The sequence below is a fragment of the Lotus japonicus genome, chromosome 3 (assembly GCF_012489685.1).
Source record: "Lotus japonicus ecotype B-129 chromosome 3, LjGifu_v1.2".
Lineage (NCBI taxonomy): Eukaryota > Viridiplantae > Streptophyta > Magnoliopsida > Fabales > Fabaceae > Lotus > Lotus japonicus.
In genome coordinates this window covers 93,094,945-93,113,075 of record NC_080043.1, presented here as the reverse complement: position 1 = coordinate 93,113,075, position 18,131 = coordinate 93,094,945, and the positions used below count along the sequence as shown (strand labels likewise).

Sequence of the window (18,131 nt, the reverse complement as noted above, 5' to 3'; positions counted from 1 at the left end):
ATGATGTACGTAAACGTAAAGAGTTCAAAAATACTCCTATATACCCACGCTATATTACTTATGAATTTAAGCATGCGTCAAGCTTTGACAACAACAAAAAAGCATGCGTAAAGCTTGAATTTTGTGACCATGTTTGTAGCTCCAGCGTTCTGGCATTACAATGGAATCATTTTGGAATTACAACTTCATCAGTGTATATATCAAACGACACTCAATGATAATTTCCTGGATGAACACTGGTAAATTTGAATACACATGAAGCTAAAGGTACTATACTATATATTCAACCATTATTTTACAAATAGAATACATGAATGATAGTCAACTGCATCCTTCAAAATATTGCAGGCCAGCATGTAAAACCACATTCCACGGAAGGAGGCATGCTATCAATGTTTCAGTGACATCCACTTTTGAAAAAGCAAGAAACATAGCAATTTTCTCTGAAAGGGTAACGTGATTTTTTTGGCTTCTTACAAATGATAAACGGTGCAATAAATTTAACAATGGAACTTACACTAGTTACTATGGCGGGTAGCAGAGTTATAAGCAAACATGATGGAAAACAAGAGGACCAGTATGATAATCTGCAGGGATACTTTAAATCAGTGTATATTCTAGAAATGTGGGATGGATTTAAAAATTGAAAAGGCAAAAACGTACCAGTGTTGAGCCATATCCGTTCTCTTTCCTCAGAATGTAAGATTTCCTGCTTAAATCAATTAACGAATTTTTAGACTAACAATGATTAAAACAAAAACAAAAACTTAAAGGTGCTCGGATTTGTTTATACCTTTTATTTAGGAGTCCAGATTCTCTGCAAGTTTTCTGTATAGCTACCAGCCTGCTCAATGTTTTTGTTGCATTGGGATCATTTTTGTCAACCTAAAATAGAAAATACTGAATCATTTTAGTTGCAAAAGCCAGCTTTTAAAAGATATCCTTGAAAATGAAAAACAGCTTTAGTTTCATAGTGGAATGTGCGACAGGTACATGAAAAAATAGACAGCAACAATATCTGCATTATACTAAAAAATTATCCTTTCTTTTAAGGCTGTGGAATGAAGTGTGATAAATAATCAAGGGTTATTTATTGTTTTCAGGGGAAAATAATGAAACACACCCACCCAGCAGGAAACTTTTGGGCGCGTGTGAGTGGCAAGTCATTAATGAACAAAAGGTTAGAAGACTGACCACGGTATCATTTTCATAATTGCAAGGCTTTAAAAAATGTGATCATTTAACAGATTGTTCAGGGCAGAATAACTTAGGAGTGCAAGGAAATTAGGAGACTTTGCAAACCAACCAAGACTTATAAACAACGGGAATGCAACTGGCTTAATTGTTCTGTCAACGAATTGGCACATATCAAATGCAGCATTGTGGCTATAATGTAAGAAAAAATGGCTATACATATATGAAATTAAGCACCACTACTCTTCTTTCATTTACAACAAAAAATTTGAAAATTTTAATTTGGCAATATTAATGATGTATTAGCTGTTACAAAACATAAAATAGGAACACTATCAGCTGTAAAACACAACACATCACTAGCATCCGCATTCTTGTGTTGCAAACATAATCATACTTTGATTAGGATGACAAATGCTTCTTACCTTGGACTCCAACATAGAAGCAAAATCAAAGAAAGCACCATAGACATCAGCAATGGTCTTTGTCCGATCAATCACTTTGGCAGTTAGACCTATAAATCATAACCAAAATGAAGAGATTAACAGCTACTTGAACAATCTTACAAAAAAGAAATCATAACAGTAGCAAAAAATGTTGGCCCATTTAATTCCCAGATAACTACAAAATCTTTTCAAATGAAGTGGGAGAGGAAACAGTACAAACACCTAAACTAATGTATATATCAGTTCAAAATGAGGAATGTCCGTTATAGAGTTGCAGGTCCTGGGCTTCTGGTGTTTAACCAACATCCATAGAGATTTGAACAAGATGTGCACTAACTAATAGTTTTATGTACATTTGAATATTTGAACACTGTAGATGCAAGTCATGCAACCAGAGAATCCAACAGAATATGTTTAGTGACAATGAGCACACCCATTGTACAAAAATAATGCTAGACACAACTGCATATGTGAACACCCTAGCAAAGGGATTGCAAGATGCAGCTTTAAGAAGATTAATGCAGCAAGTAGCATGGATGCAAATTGCCACGATTCACTATTTGTAGGACATGACTTCTTTTTTTCCTACTCTTTAACCAATTTTAGCTTCATGTTTAGCAAGCTATAAATTAAATTACAAGGAAATTAGTATCAACCCATTCATTCTCACCTCGCCTCATTTTCACTACACCTCTGAAGACCTCAACGTTGTTGTAGCATATTGCAAGTGTTCCAATTGCCATTATCTGTTACAGCATACGTCAAATAAACACCAAGAGCTACTAGGAAAAAGTAGGAAAACAGCTATTGATACAAAATCAATGAACATAAAATGCATATCCACAGGAAATAATATAGAAAAAAAAACTAACTAAAAACTGAACGGCCTAAATGTATGAAGAAGATATTCACACAACATATTAAACCTAGCAATTCCTCAACAAAGAGTTATAACTTGTTTTAACCTAAATGGGAGACCAACAACTTAAGACCTATGCAGCTTCTGCTTCTAGAAAGAAACTACTCTTATTTTGCATAATCTTATCTATATTAAATCAGCGACGTTATATAGCATTATAGCTACAGCTAATGAGTGTTAGCATGTGTTATGAGTGTTAGAACACTCATGAATGAGTGTTAGAACACTCATGATCTGAAAAACCAAGCAGCCATATGAAGAAGATCTATCACATACACATAAATTGTGTATGAAATTACAATTTAAGATAAAGTACTCTGACTTGAAGTTGGTCACTACATTTTATTAAAACACTTAATGTCCATAAATATTTGTATGACATGTTGTTATTGCACATCTTTTAGGTAGCATTAAACTTGAAAAAAAAATCAGATAGAACGTATTTTCTTTGAACTAGAGTAGGAAGAGAAAGTTGCTTTTGATTGAACTCTTCTGAATCATAGCATGATATGCAAGTAAAAAATATTTCAAGCTTAAACATGCTGATAAATGATGTCATATCATTGCAAGACAAGAGTGAGATAAGTTACATAAAAGTTAAATCAGAAGTAAATAAGCAAAAGGACAGCACCTGGGGAATAGCACAAAAGCGAAATATAGAATCGTCTCGTAAATCAGACATGTACTTTAAGCAATCTTCAGCATGCATCAGAGCATTAGTGACCATGTCGTTTAGACATTGCACTGCCTTAACAGAGTTCTCCTCATATTTCAAGTCCTGGATTATATAATTTTAATTGGAGTACAAAAAGAAGAAAGTCATACATAGCGCACTCAGACGTTGAAAAGGTTTGTGCATAAAACATAATCGTAGGACAGGAGGAAAGCTGTTTTCACCACCACACCAAGTGATAAGAAATTCATTCGATAATGGGGAATGGGGGAGAACAGGGTGAAAGAATGATTAAGACTGGAAGAAACATAGATTCTTATCGAGCCAAACCTCAAGTTTGTTAACATATTTACTCCAGATCTGCCGTGGCCAAAACATGCGTGATTTGGGGATCTCGTTTATGTCTTCCAGATAATCTCGAATAATGTTTGTTTTCTGCAGTCTCAAAAGGTTAACTAATATAAGTAAATAATCATATGTATATCGTTTTAGTGTATCTAACTATCATGATACCTGAAGAAACAAACCCATTGAATTGGAAAGGGAATCCGCTGCCAGATTTTCTTTACCAGAGGCATGGAAAAGCTTTGATAAACCCAGCCCAACAAGTCCTGCCACATAGTGACAATATTCGTCGTAGTCATCAATTGTTTCTACCTGCAAATTAGAGAAAAGTCTCTTGGCATTAATCAAGATGATATTTCTATGTTGAAAACATGGCAAACACCTTCATGCAGCACAGTGCTCTACAAATAACAATTTCAAATAGATGCAATAGCATCAAATTATAAGAAAATGTTGCATTTCAGTAACATTACTTCACTATCTGTTCTCTAGACCTTCATTATATTACCCCCCCCCCCTCTCCCTAAATCATTAAGATTCAGCAGTAAAACCCAGAAACGAGCAGATAGCCAAATCCTTCAAAGGAATCAAAAGCTTTATATGAAATGCCCCATCAATCAGAGGTTGACCATATTAACTGTAACGAAGCTAAAACAAAATAGGAAAATAATATATGCAGAACAGAATCCATGCATGACAAACCTCCTTGCAAATAAATTTGGCCATTCCAGCACCCATTCTGTCAGTAATGTCTTCAATTGCTTCCTGATAGCTGCAAAAATAATTAACTGACATTTAATTTCTCATCCTAGAATGCAAAGCCAAAACTTTAATCATATATACACCTAAAAGAAGCTAATAAAGACAATGAATCTATAGAACATCTAACAGACTCAGTTCTGCCATGAAATACATTTATTTTGAACAATATGAACACACTGGCAATTTAGAGAACCAGACCCTTGAGTCTTCAAAATAATTTACAGGGCATCCTACCAAAGACCAAGTGGAACACAAATAGAATGGACACATAACTAAACTTTTTTGTGATAGCGGATGAAAAAATACAAATTAAGAAACCTCTATAACATGGAAAAATTTGATAATTATTATCAATTTTGAACAAAGAGAACCATAGTTATCCATCATTTGTTCAGTAGTCAATGATCGATATAATAACTACGTTAAAAGAAGCATGACTTTGATGACTTCCATTCCATCTTAACAGCACGAAACAACAATTCTGTGTCCAAATTTTGATACTCCAGAGAGAAAAAAGAAAACAAATTGAATCTCACAAAAAATTACATTCTCAGCTTACTTCTAAATGAAATTAGTAGCATGCCTTAAAGATAAACAGTAAGCACCCACTTCCCCCAACATAACAAGCAATAATGGGGCCGAAAACTGGAAATATCCAGCAACGTCAAAACCACATGCACTACAGAATATTAATTGAAGTTTCATTTAGATAAATGTGCAAAGATAAGAACTGACTTCTTTGCAAGTTCCAGAAAAGCAGTTGAAACAAGATGAAACTGGTCCATGAGAACTTTGTACTCCTTTGTGCCACCTTGTAACATTAGAAAACATTTAGCTTGCAGATCAGCATCACTAACATTTGAGACATTCGTACCCTCTAAAACTATATTCGTGAAGACTGATGAAGGTTGTCCTTAATAATTTATAACACTAAAAGCAATTGCCATGGTAAATAATACAGAATACAGTTTAAAATCTAATCCAATTTCTGAAAAAGCAAGTTAGATATGGTTGAAGTTAAAAACCAATTTCTGAAAGGATACAACAGCTTGGAAAAGAGTCGTCAAAATTACATTGGATCTTACCCTTCCTCAAAATGAAATTAAAAATCTATTTACTTTGATAAAGTAACAAAAGAAAAACAGACTTACATGAGAAGTGCCAATCACGATCATAGATGTGACGGTGAAAAGCTTTCAGTATGGGGACCTTTACTTCTGTAGCTATGCTCGTATCATCCTCTGTGAGAAATAAAAAAGAGTTACAATAATATCGATAGACATTCTCTAAACTTCTGAAGAACAGAACAATCCTTCTACAGAGTGATTCGTTTTAAGGTTCAATTATTCAAATACACATCACTCAAAGGCAATAGCCACCACAAGCACATTACATCAATAAGATCAGAGACTTAGACCAGTTTCAGAAATACAGATTATCAATGATAATATTAATCCCTGCTTTAAACTAATCAAGAAAAAATTAAACACCAAAGATTCAGCTATACAACACGTGGTAACACAACAATTAACCAAAAAAAAAATTATATATCTCTATAGTTCATTATCAATTTATCATATTAGGCTTAGTTAGAGGCACGAAGCAATAAACCAAGAAAACAAACCAACGGAATTGAATTTAAGATAAAATCACAGAGACTTAGAGCAATTTCAGAAATCAGAACTATAGATTAACGATGATAAATTGAACAGTTGAAAAATAAAATCAATAAATTAGGAAGAATGAAAAATGGAAGAACCAGGTAGTCAACGCAATAGAAGAGAACGAACCAACGGTATCCAGAGCTCGAAGAACCAAGTAGAATATGCAAACCTGGAAAAAGCGAGAGAGAGTTAGAGAGATGCAAGTTCAGATTCAGAGAAAATATGAAAATCGAGAAAAGAATGAACGATGAAGATAGAAGGAAGGAAGGAACTAACGGCGTTGCGAAGATCAGTGTCGAGTTGCTGAATGACGAGGGCGAAGCTTCTAGAAACCTTGTGGAGCATGGAGTAGCAGAAGCCCCAATGCGGCTCCGAAGGGATCTGCTTCTCGGCGTGCCTCGCCGCCATTTTGAGCTTCAGCAGCGGGTACAAATCATCTGGATGCTTCACAATCGCTCCCAAACTCCCCATCTCCGATCGATTTTCTGTGGTTTTCAAAATGGCGAGCGAGAGAGAAGAGTTGAATCGTTGCGGTTACGAAATCGATTTCGTTCGTTAACGAGAAAAGTGCTTTGGTTTCTTCGCCCGTCGTCGTTGTTCGTGTGTGAGTGATTTGTGATAATTTTGGAAAAGTGATATTTGAGGTGGGAAATGGCGATGGAACTGCTATTTCGCGTTGAGTTTTTGTACGGTTTGGGATACGCTGTGCAAAATGGGTTCTGTAACTAGTACTGTACAAGTAGGAACTTGACCCGTCATTCTTCAATCTCTAGAGTACACGTTTTAGGTGGGGTAATTATATATTCACACCTCTCTTTTGAGATAAACAGGTGGAATGATGAGAGAGATAGGAAGAAAAAAAAAAGTAAGAGAGATAAAATATGAGATGTGATATATGATAAGATGAGAGAGATAAAAATAGAAAGAGGTGGAAATGAAGTGTTTAAAAAATGAGGTGTGTATATATCATTACTCGTTTTAGGTGTCTTTCACTATTTTGTCTCATCCACCTTATTTTGATAGATTTCTTAAATTGACTTATGAAAAAATACGTACTCGAAGAGCTACGGATGAAGGATTAATTTACTAACATTTCTACCAACTAATATTTGTCTATAAAAAAAAGATTATTTCTCCCTAGTTGTTTTATTTAATATTTATCCTTTTATAGTTCATAGAAAAATTAGTAATACAGCATTTATGCAATTTTATTCGATTTTAATTGTTTACTAGAAGTTTTGTATTATTTCTTTGGTAATTATAGTAAAATGCATATTTTTTTTTAGAGCAAAAGAGATTTATTTAATAATAAACGAAAGAAGAAACGGCCCATAAAGAAGGAGACAACCACCGACCCAACGAGTGGTTAGTTTAAAATGCATATATTAAACACTAATAAATACAAATATGAATTTAAAACTTATAAGTAATGAAAATTTATGCAGATAAAATTATAAGTGATTTTAAAATTTTATTTTGGGAATGCAATTACATGACCATTTACTAACAAGTGGTTAGTTTAATTAATTACACGTTTATTTTATTTTAAATAAAACATTGGGGTCAGTCTTTATATTTATATAAATAAAAAGTTTATTTCCTTAAAAAAATTATGAAAAAAGAAATTATGCTCCATGAAAAATCTAAATGAGCATTAAAAATCAAGTGGGTTGACGATTAAGCACAGTGATTTAGTACATCATCTCTTAAACAAGTTGTTGGAAGGTTTGATTCCCGACTATTGTGAAGAAAATAACTAATTGGTCAGTTCATGTTGCTTAATGCAGTGACCGTTAAATAATATATTAGTCTCACGACTACCCGTTGTGAGAATATCTTGACTAACACCAATACTAATAAAATTGAGATAAGATCCTTTCATGTACATGCGGATGCAAAAATTTGAGAGATAATGACAAAACTTCAAATTTCAATATAAGATATAATAAAAAATTTATAGGAGAGGATCTTAATCCACAAAAATTCGAATATCATCAATTAGGATTCCTTCCAAAGAGAATATTAATAGAGTTTTGATATATTAACAAATTTTTCTCTTTTTCTCACGTACTTTATCTTATTTTTCTAGGTGGAGGTGTTATAAGTTAGGCTAAAAAGCACTTTTGGCCCCTGATGTTTCAAGTTTGTGCAAATTCTGCCCCTACTCTATTTTTGTCGATGTTTCTACCCCTCATGTTTTCAAACAGTGCATCGTCTACCCCTCATGTTTTCAAACAGTGCATCGTCTACCCCTCCGTTTTCAAACAGTGCATCGTCTACCCCTGACGGAGGGGTAGACGGTGCACTGTTTGAAAACATGAGGGGTAGAAACATCGACAAAAATAGATAGGGGCAGAATTTGCACAAACTTGAAACATCAGGGGCCAAAAATGTTTTTTAGCCTATAAGTTATAACATTGTGTATGAATTATTTTCTATATCAGTATTAGATAACAAGATCTCATGTCCACAGTCCACGTCAACCGTAGCCCGTGGGTAATATTTTACTATCCTGAAGTGTACAGTTTAGTCATTTCAGAGGAATATAAAAATAATTTTGTTTATTGCTGGCCACGCCACGCGGGACGCGAGTTACATGCTGACAGCTATCTATATATATATAGTCGAGATGTGACAAAAAAACAACAATCAATCTAATTACATGTTAATGTATTTAATATAAATGTATTGGAGTTTGGATGTATTAAATGCATTAAACCATAAAACTCCAATACATTTATATTAAATTAGTACATTGACTCGTGCGATGCACGGGGATATTCATTTTTGTTATTTGTTTGTTTTTCAAAAAATTTAGTGTTTTTTATTAAATCTTTATTTTTTTAAAGATATTTTATGTATTAAAAGAACTGAATTTATTTTAGATTTAAGACTTCATAATTTCGTATGTTCTTTTTATTAAATGTTTGTTTTTTAGTTGCTATTTTATTTTTATCTTTTGTATTTGTTTTCGTAAATGATTTACTTTTATTTACCATCATTGCAAGATAGAGTGTTATAAGAAACTGTCTCATTTGAGACTCAAAATAAATTATTTTATCAGATGGAGTTAATGATAACCTCTATTTCCATTACATATGTTTTCATTTGAGCAACTATCAAATGGGTACGATTACACATTTTAGTAGATTGATCAATTTTCTAAGAAGCATTACTGACATATGAATTTTTTAGGAATACTTGAAATGTTTATTGTATTCAAAAACTCAAGGATGTGGACATCATCAAATTTATCAAAATTGGTATTTGTGGTATATGTGTTGTTTGTACTCTTATAAATTTTCTCTTCTCCAAGAAATAATGACATCATATATTCATTCAAATTATCAACACTCATTTGTAGAGGCTAAAATTGCACGATGCTGAAAAAATTGTGGATCTATGATATTTTGAAGAAAGGATGGATAGGTAGATTGAACTATAGAAGCCATCAAATCATCTGAATAAGAGAATTAAAAAGGTGACATCCCTGTGTCACATAGAATAGGTAAAATTTTCATCAAAATGTTACAATCATGTGTTACATGTGCTAAGTAAAAAAACTAATCAAAATTTTATATCTCCATGTCACATGATAAGTACAGAAGTTATCAAAATATAACATACACATAACACATATAAACGATGTTCTTGGAAACCCCCTATTCTGAAGCCATAGGAAAAAGCTTGTGCGGGTATCTTTTAAGTCTCAGAATTCCACTTCTCTCCTCTACCACTCTCAACGTCCTAGCCTTGGGTGGCCGTCGCGCCGCTCTTTGCCGGTGGAACCCCTGCGCTTCTCTTTTCTTCGTCCTCCCTCCTTCCTTGTGTTTTCTACCTTCCTTTGTTTCTTTCCCCTTTTTCTTCTCCAGTTCTTAGTTCCTTCGTCTTTTTCCTTCAATTGAATCAGTCACTTGAACGGTTTTAAATTTTACAGGTCCGACCTATCCAATCCTATCTGATTTTACAACAAATGAAATATACCACCTGGTTCTTTAGTTAGAAAATCAACATAGTAATAACTAATAAATTTCCGACATTAATATCAAATTTATTGTTAAAACAATCAACTTTCATATTTTAGGATTAATATATTCTACAAATTCTAACTAATTAATCATGTCATTTTTAATTCCTAACTGATACTAACCACACATTCACCCCTAAATTTTTCAATGAACATATTAACCACATGTAACTGAAATAGGGGTAGTGTAAAAGTTTTTTTCCATTAATATATATATATATAAAAATAATGTTTCCTTCTAGAAGCCTATGCCACATGTCACCCCCAAATTCTTCCAATTTCCCTCCAAGAAAAAAAAAACTCATTCTACTTTTTTGTCACAACAAACTATCATGACTCACACTATTTAATATCATTTAATGTAATTCCAATTTTTATGTAACCTTTATTTAGAAGTTCAAAAATATTTTAAATCCTTTTTAATTTAATTATCACTGCAATTAATGTTTTAATTTTTTAATATTTAATTTTTATGTACAGATTTTCAATATATAATATTGATTTTTAATTTCAATTTTTTATGTAACCTTCACTATGAATCTATATATCTATATATATATGAAAATAATGTTTCCTTCTAGAAGCCTATGCCACATGTCACCCCCAAATTCTTCCAATTTCCCTCCAAGAAAAAAAAACTCATTCTACTTTTTTGTCACAACAAACTATCATGACTCACACTATTTAATATCATTTAATGTAATTCCAATTTTTATGTAACCTTTATTTAGAAGTTCAAAAATATTTTAAATCCTTTTTAATTTAATTATCACTGCAATTAATGTTTTAATTTTTTAATATTTAATTTTTATGTACAGATTTTCAATATATAATATTGATTTTTAATTTCAATTTTTTATGTAACCTTCACTATGAATCTATATATATATATATGAAACTAATGTTTCTTTCTAGAAGCCTATGCCACATGTCACCCCCAAATTCTTCCAATTTCCCTCCAAGAAAAAAAAAACTCATTCTACTTTTTTGTCACAACACACTATCATGACTCACACTATTTAATATCATTTAATGTAATTCCAATTTTTATGTAACCTTTATTTAGAAGTTCAAAAATATTTTAAATCCTTTTTAATTTAATTATAACTGCAATTAATGTTTAAATTTTTTAATATTTAATTTTTATGTACAGATTTTCAATATATAATATTGATTTTTTATTTCAATTTTTTATGTAAACTTCACTAGGAATTTTATTTGAAAATATATCTAATATAATAAAAAAAATTGAATTCGAAAATAGAACAAAAATAATAAAAAATCAGAAAATAAAATTAATTTAATTTTCAACGTAAATGTTATTTTAATTTTTCAATATATATCTATATATGAAAAGAAGGTTTTCTTCTAGAAGACCTATGCCACATGTCTCCTCTTAAGTAATTCATTTTCCTTCCAAAACAAAAATATATATGTCCACTTTTTTTTGTCACATTAATTGCTAAGTTTAATATAGGTAAAATATTTTTTAAGAATAAAACATAATTAATACTTATAAAAACTATCAAAGTAAGGATATAAATTCCAAATAATATTATTTTCTGTCCCTCCATATTTTCGAAAACATTATACAATACATGAACATCTCTAAACTATTTCATTTCATCCATTATTAAAAATTCATTATTAGATTTAAACTTTTTGAAAATAATCAATTCTGATTAAAAAAATTCAATTTTTATTTTCCCTTAAATTCTTTTTTAAGATATATACGATTCATAAAAATACTTCGAATCCTTTTATTTTAATTAATAATATGCTAAATAATTATAATAAATATTTGTAATTATTTCAAATAGAAATAAATATTGGATCTTTTAATTTTTATTTTTCTAAAATTCATTTATTTGTTTTTCTGTAATATCATTGTTAAAATGATTTTAAAAGATAAATTAATTTTTTTTTTGAAAATCAAATTTCCTTTACTGTAGTAATTGTTTAAAATCTAATTATTACTAGATTAGTTGTAAAGTGAGTGTGATGAGCAAATAAATTTTTGAAACTAAAATAAATATATTTTTCAAAATTTTCAGCATCATTTATTTTTATTTTGAATTTTTCGAAAATTTTACAATTGAACAAATATTCCTATTTTAGATACTACAATTTTTATTTCTTATAATTGAAATTAATGGCTCTAATTAATTCCTAAAATTAATGAGTTTAATTTATTGTCTTTTGAAATTCAATTTTTAAAAACCTTGATGCTCAAGAATTGATAATTTATTGGAACAATGAAATAATTTGTAAGAAATAACGAAAATTTTTAATTAAATTAGACAAGATTAATTAAAGAATTGAATTTTCAAAATAAAATATTCCACATTTTCGAAATTAAATTGATATAATTTAATTAATGAATCCTTAGAACATTAATACAAATAATTTTGTTGATATGTTTAATTTATGATTAATTTTTCCTTGACCGATAATGAATATTTTATTTTAGGAAAAAATTAAGCATTAATAAATCAAAATATTTCAGCATCATTTTGTGCATATCTACTCGAAAACAAGGCAAGGACTTTCATTTTCCTCCATTTCCTGTTCATCTTATATTTCTTCCTCTATCTTTGGAATTTCTTATGAAAAAAACTCATCCTGTTTTTTCTCCGTTCGTCTACTCCATGGTAAGTATTTTCAACTTTCTTCCATATTTTTCATACTCCTCTCTTTCCTCCCTTTCATTTTTCTGTTTCTCAATTCTTTATTCAATTTCATGTTAAGGAACTTTCACCTTCAATTTTTCTTTCATTTGAAACAACTATAGAGAAAAATAATTTATCAATCATGTGCAAGGTAATGCTTTAATTTTATCTTAATGCAAAAATAATTAATTTTGCTATACATGTGCATTGGTTAGAGAATTCATTTTCTCTTTTGAGACATTTCTCACATTATTTCTTTAATCTATAACATTCTCTTTCACACGTTCTTTGTGGCATTGTGTTTATCTTATTTTGATTTATTGTTTTCAGAGTTTTATTTCCATTTTTTATTTTATAATTCTCCCCCACCACTATATGATCGCAAATTCGCAATATTATAAGTTTATTATTGGTTACATTATCCTCTTATTCACTCATTTTTATTTGTTGTGTAAAATGATTTATTTCATGTTTCATGATAGGGGTGATCGCGATTTGGTTTTAAAGGAAAAAATCATCTGATCCGATCGTTTCGGTTTTATAATTTAATCACCCAATCTTTTTTTTTCAAATCTGATCTAATTTTTATCAATTTGGATTTCAGTTTTTCAAAGAAACTAAAAATCTTGAAATACATAACGAAATAGAAAATAAAATCATAAAACAAGAAGCACTGTAAAAGTTACAGAGACAAGATATCATGCTTAACACTAACATAAATACTGTAAGAAATGAATTATGTACGCAATGATATGTTTCACTTTCGCTGAATGAAAAGAAGACATATGCCTCCTAACTTGGAAAATGTTAAACACATTACTGTAAAGGCTTGGGTATACATGGAATAAAATATTATAAGTTTTGTTAAATGGGTAATTATGTATGTCAAAATTTAAATAAATAAATACTTTCGGTTTGGTTTGGATTGGCTCAATTTAGAACATTGGAACTGAAAACCAATCCGATCGATTAGCAAAATATTGATTTTTGCGGTTTTCAGTTTTTTCAGTTTGTGGTTTTTTTGATCGATTTGAGCGGTTTTAATTGGTTTGGTTCGGTTATGAAGCCCCTATTTCATGATCCTATTAATTACTTATTCATCCATTTTTTATTCACCATCATATATTGTTTCACCCCTTTTTTAAATCATGAAGGGGAAAGACGAAAATCCTTTAATTTATCTGCTTGGATTGACAAAATGAATTTTCCCTCCATCGTCCCTGGTAGGCGGTGGTTACCAAAGGTACGATCGAAGAGCCAAAGACAAAAAAGGGGAACGAGTTCAAACTTAAAAGTAACAGTCACATGAGAGTTTATTCAAAAATAAGAGAAGCCCACCAGTCACCACGGGGGAAAAGGGCACAACGTGAGTAATCTGGCTCGGGATACGGTAGTGATGTCCTTAACCACAAATGTATTATATTTTACCTTAGAGGAGATCGAACCCGGGCCAGAAGTCTAGGCGAAATCCCTTAAGGAAATGCACATTCACCAAACATTTTGAATCAAAATATATATATTATTATTAGTGTTATTGCAATTATAAATAGAAACATTGATATGAAAAATAATCAATCAAATATTAATAATTAAACATGTATTAAAAAATTAAAATACTGATTTAATGCATATATAAAAATTTGAGTGAATTTAAGTCTTATAATTTAAAATATTTAATTTTTTCATATTTAAATAAGTAAAAATTTATAAGTAAAAAGTTGTGGTAGATTAATACACAATTATCACTATTAAGAACATATAGTTGAAACAATTGTTAAAGTATATTTACTAAAAAGATACAAAACATAATATGACATGAAATTTAAATTGTAAATAACAGAAGTCACCCGTGCAGAGCACGGGTAATTCCGCTAGTTATTTATTAAGGAAGAGAATTTTTTATATTGCTATTATGACCATAAGTAAGGTGCGTGGCTTTTAAATTAGAAAACCAACATTAATAAATTAGTATTTGGCATTGATATCAAATTTATGTTAAAATGAAAGGGGTGATGCATGTTCAAGTCATGACAAAACCAATGAATTATCTCGAGTCACACTAAAAACATTAATGCTTACGGCATGTATGTTGAATTAATCATCATCTTTCCAGAAAGAATTATAAGATGTAAGTTGAAAACAAAAAATCAAAGATAAACTTCACCTCAAGCTCAAAGTCTCACAACTCACCTCAAACTCATCATGTTCTTTCTCTATAGGACGCAAAGCTCAACCTCTTGAGACTTGAGAGTTTCAGTTTCCTGTCAGAAGCGATGAAAAGTGAACAGAAATGCAATGTCTCAATCATTTAAGGCCTCTTAATATACTATTTCTATGCAGATTCCATGACCAAACCAAAATAAGATATGACCAAACAATTCCCGCATACCACCACAAAATGACCTCTCCCTCTCTTCAACATGAAAGGTGGCAGTAGTCATGTGGTAGTTATTGTACCCAGAACAAAAATCATATACCTTATTTAAGTTTGTGATTGATTCCAGTCTTTTTTTCTTCCACAACCTTAATTGATTGATTCATTAAAAAAAATCACATACAAAACATAAGGGATCTTTCGTGACTTGGATGTGAAAGCTTATTAAGTTGGCTATAAGTATCATCATGACACACTTGTGCAGGATATAAAGCCCATCGAAAAACCTGGTTCAAACAATATGAATGATTAATAGGAGAAAAACCTATGAACGCTGGGAGCTTGGGCATGCAGTACATAGATCTCCGACCAAGGGTATGCAACTTAAATCCAGTAACAATATCTTTTGTGACAAATCCATAGCTCCATCCTACAGGTGAAACAAAAGACGAAAAAGACAACTATTTTGGCTCCCTCTATTTGAGATACTAAGTCAATGCCAAGAGATAAAAGATTCAGTGTGGGAAATATTGAATGGAAAGTATACTTATATTTTGGGGTTAATTTAGAAGATGAAGGAAAAATGTTTTTTTAGAGGCACTGAAGCAACACACACAGTTCATGATCAATTATGAATTATTCAAACAGTGGGAACAATCCAAACCGAACAAAATTACAGACATGCACAAACACAAATGTTACCTTTTAGAGAAACTGAGAGGAGCCTACGAAATTTCATCACAGCTATACCTTATCATCATCCCTGTTCCACTGTTCCAATTATTAATCAATATAGTAGCAGATCAATGTTGCACAAAGAGGAATAAAGAAATCTTACCTCAATTTAGTACTCAAGGTCGATGTGAATGGCTCTGGTTTGGTGACAACTTGTTGAAACAAAACAAAAAAGTAGAGAGAGAAAGGAATAAGAGCAAAGCATTGTCGATTTGAATAAGAGTTGAGTTGACAGAATCAAAGGGGAAAAGGAGAAAGCTTACCTTTGTCTGCATTGAGCAATTGGTGAGGGTAAAGAGCATGGAACTGATGATGCAGCAGAGAGAAAACTTCACCTACAAAAACAGAAACCTCCTCTTTTGATATAGCAAAAAGATAGTAAATGCTAGCTAAAAGAAGTTCTCTGCATCAAAGTTGTGATGAACTTCACATCCAGAAACTCAAAACGCTTTCTAATGAACCTCAAACTCTTAGCCCTGTTTTAAGTATAATCTCAAAGCATGGTAAATCTCATATTAAAATACATACATTCACTGTGTTTGAGGCTTCTTCTTTTTGGATGCTAACCAAAACAAAGAATTAGCATCAAAACAATGGAAATCAAAATAACAAAAAGATGAATCAATTGCCTCCTTTAATTATGGCAAGCTCTAGAAAGGAAAAGATCAACAGTATAATTATCAATATGTACAGGAAATTATAAAAAATTAAAATTATCAAGTTTAAATCTTTGTTCTCACTGAAAACCAAAAAGCTCCAATGAAGATCACAAAGGATTCCAACCCTAGCCACTGCATTGAGCCCATCAGCCTTGGCTGATTCTACTGAATTGTTCCTTCACCATCAACACAGATGCATCAACTCAATTTTAGCCATCTTTCAAACTTCAATATAATACATTTAAAGTAAACTAATTTATAGAATGAAGGTTATTGCGACCTAACAACAGAGCTGCCCCATTCTAAGGATGGAAAAATTGGGAATCAATCATCAGAGACAAAAAAAAATTGGGCCTTTCAGGAACAACAGAGAGAGAGGGAAAGGAAATTCAATACCACAATCAAGAACAACGTAGAAGAACGACACCAATGCAGAAACTGGAACCCCATATTCCCAACAAAGGCTCACCAAATCTGCAGGACAGGAATCACAGTGAACAATTTGAATCAAATTTGCTTAGCCAAAAATCATCTCCATCACGAAGTGGAAAAAAAGCAAAAGGAACAATATCAGTTCAGAATCCTAGAGACCACCAGAGATGAAATACATACCTAAACGGAGCAGACCGCCTTCCCTACTTTGATTCGAACCCTCCAAAAATCCTTTGTCTCCCCTGCATTTGCATAACCGCCATCTAGCCAGTTCCTTGACCACCCGTCAAAGCCCCAATCCCAGTGGCCAAGGTACCTGCGACAGGGGTTACCATGGCAAAACAAATATCCTCCCTGAGATCCTGAAAACCCGAAAGAGACGTGGGCGTAGAGGAGGAGGGCGTCGAGGGGCTTCTGGTCGCAGATGAAGCCGATGATGAAGGTGTTAGGTTTTAAACGAACTTGAGACCATGTGTCTGCCTTTTCAAGTTCGTGAAACGGCTGAGAGAAGGAGAAAAGGAAGAAGGTAAGTTGAAAGGGAACCGTCTATATTTTGTTGAAACTGAAAAGCGTTTCACAAATTTAGAAAATCCCTTGAATGAAAGAAGGAGTGAAACTGATATGAATGAACGGCTGAGATCAAATCTGAGTGAAATAAATGACTTTTTACAAAAATATCCAAGCCCAGCTTTCATAGTTATTGGAATAAATTGTTGAATGACTTTTTTGCCCCAAAGCTGCAAAACTTTGCTTTTATATAGATTATAGATTATAGATAGATTATAGATAGATAGATTATAGATTATAGATAGATTATAGATAGATAGATATAGATAGATAGATAGATAGATAGATAGATAGAAAAATAGATAGATAGATAGATACATTAAAAAATAAGAAAAAATATTAAATATATTAAAAACTGAAAAAAAAATTATTTAATAAAAAAACTCTTCAACTATTTATATTAAATAACAATATTCATAAACTTAAAATTGACTTGAGCTTTGCATTTGACAAATATAAAAAATTAAAATTAATAATAAATAATATTTATTAATAAATAATTTATATAAAATACTTCTAAATCATCTATCTTCTATATATCTATTTATCTATCAATATATCCATCTTCTAGATTTAGTATTAAATACATAAGCAAAACTTAAGTGTTGCATTGTATTAAAAACATCCAAACAAAACAAAAAATTGTAATAAATATATTAAAAAAT

General features: G+C 31.3%; 1 protein-coding gene and 1 long non-coding RNA gene across 26 annotated transcripts; both read right to left on the bottom strand.

Annotated features, from left to right (window-relative positions):
- Window positions 1-83: 83 nt before the first annotated feature.
- LOC130747533 (squalene synthase 2-like) lies at window positions 84-6,758 on the bottom strand. 6 transcript variants are annotated; one of them, XM_057600499.1, is made up of 14 exons: window positions 6,280-6,758; window positions 6,130-6,172; window positions 5,491-5,580; window positions 5,075-5,150; window positions 4,280-4,349; window positions 3,746-3,889; window positions 3,563-3,667; window positions 3,191-3,337; window positions 2,311-2,386; window positions 1,620-1,708; window positions 794-885; window positions 664-712; window positions 518-587; window positions 84-443 (listed from the first exon to the last, which is right to left on the bottom strand). In XM_057600499.1, exons 1-13 carry the CDS (start codon window positions 6,472-6,474, stop codon window positions 519-521), a joined length of 1,245 nt encoding a protein of 414 aa, XP_057456482.1. In that variant the 5' UTR covers window positions 6,475-6,758; the 3' UTR covers window positions 84-443; window position 518. The 6 variants fall into 6 exon arrangements, with proteins under 6 accessions (XP_057456482.1, XP_057456483.1, XP_057456485.1 ...); XM_057600500.1 differs by having other exon boundaries at window positions 84-149; XM_057600502.1 differs by having other exon boundaries at window positions 664-709; window positions 6,280-6,756.
- Window positions 6,759-9,476: 2,718 nt separating this feature from the next.
- LOC130747531 (uncharacterized) lies at window positions 9,477-17,495 on the bottom strand. 20 transcript variants are annotated; one of them, XR_009022418.1, is made up of 5 exons: window positions 17,080-17,493; window positions 15,912-16,941; window positions 15,399-15,844; window positions 14,890-14,960; window positions 9,477-9,990 (listed from the first exon to the last, which is right to left on the bottom strand). It is a non-coding gene; the product is annotated as an uncharacterized LOC130747531 (long non-coding RNA). The 20 variants fall into 20 exon arrangements; XR_009022415.1 differs by having other exon boundaries at window positions 9,477-9,961; XR_009022420.1 differs by lacking the exon at window positions 9,477-9,990 and adding an exon at window positions 13,851-14,170.
- Window positions 17,496-18,131: the final 636 nt, after the last annotated feature.

Bases quoted from the DNA above. Each gene is read 5' to 3' on its own strand.
- LOC130747533 (XM_057600499.1), bottom strand. From the start codon at position 6,474: ATGGGGAGTTTGGGAGCGATTGTGAAGCATCCAGATGATTTGTACCCG. The intron at 5,151-5,490 runs GTAAGTCTGTTT...TAATGTTACAAG, and splicing joins TCGTGATTGGCACTTCTCAT to GTGGCACAAAGGAGTACAAA. The intron at 886-1,619 runs GTAAGAAGCATT...TTTCTATTTTAG, and splicing joins CTTCTATGTTGGAGTCCAAG to GTTGACAAAAATGATCCCAA.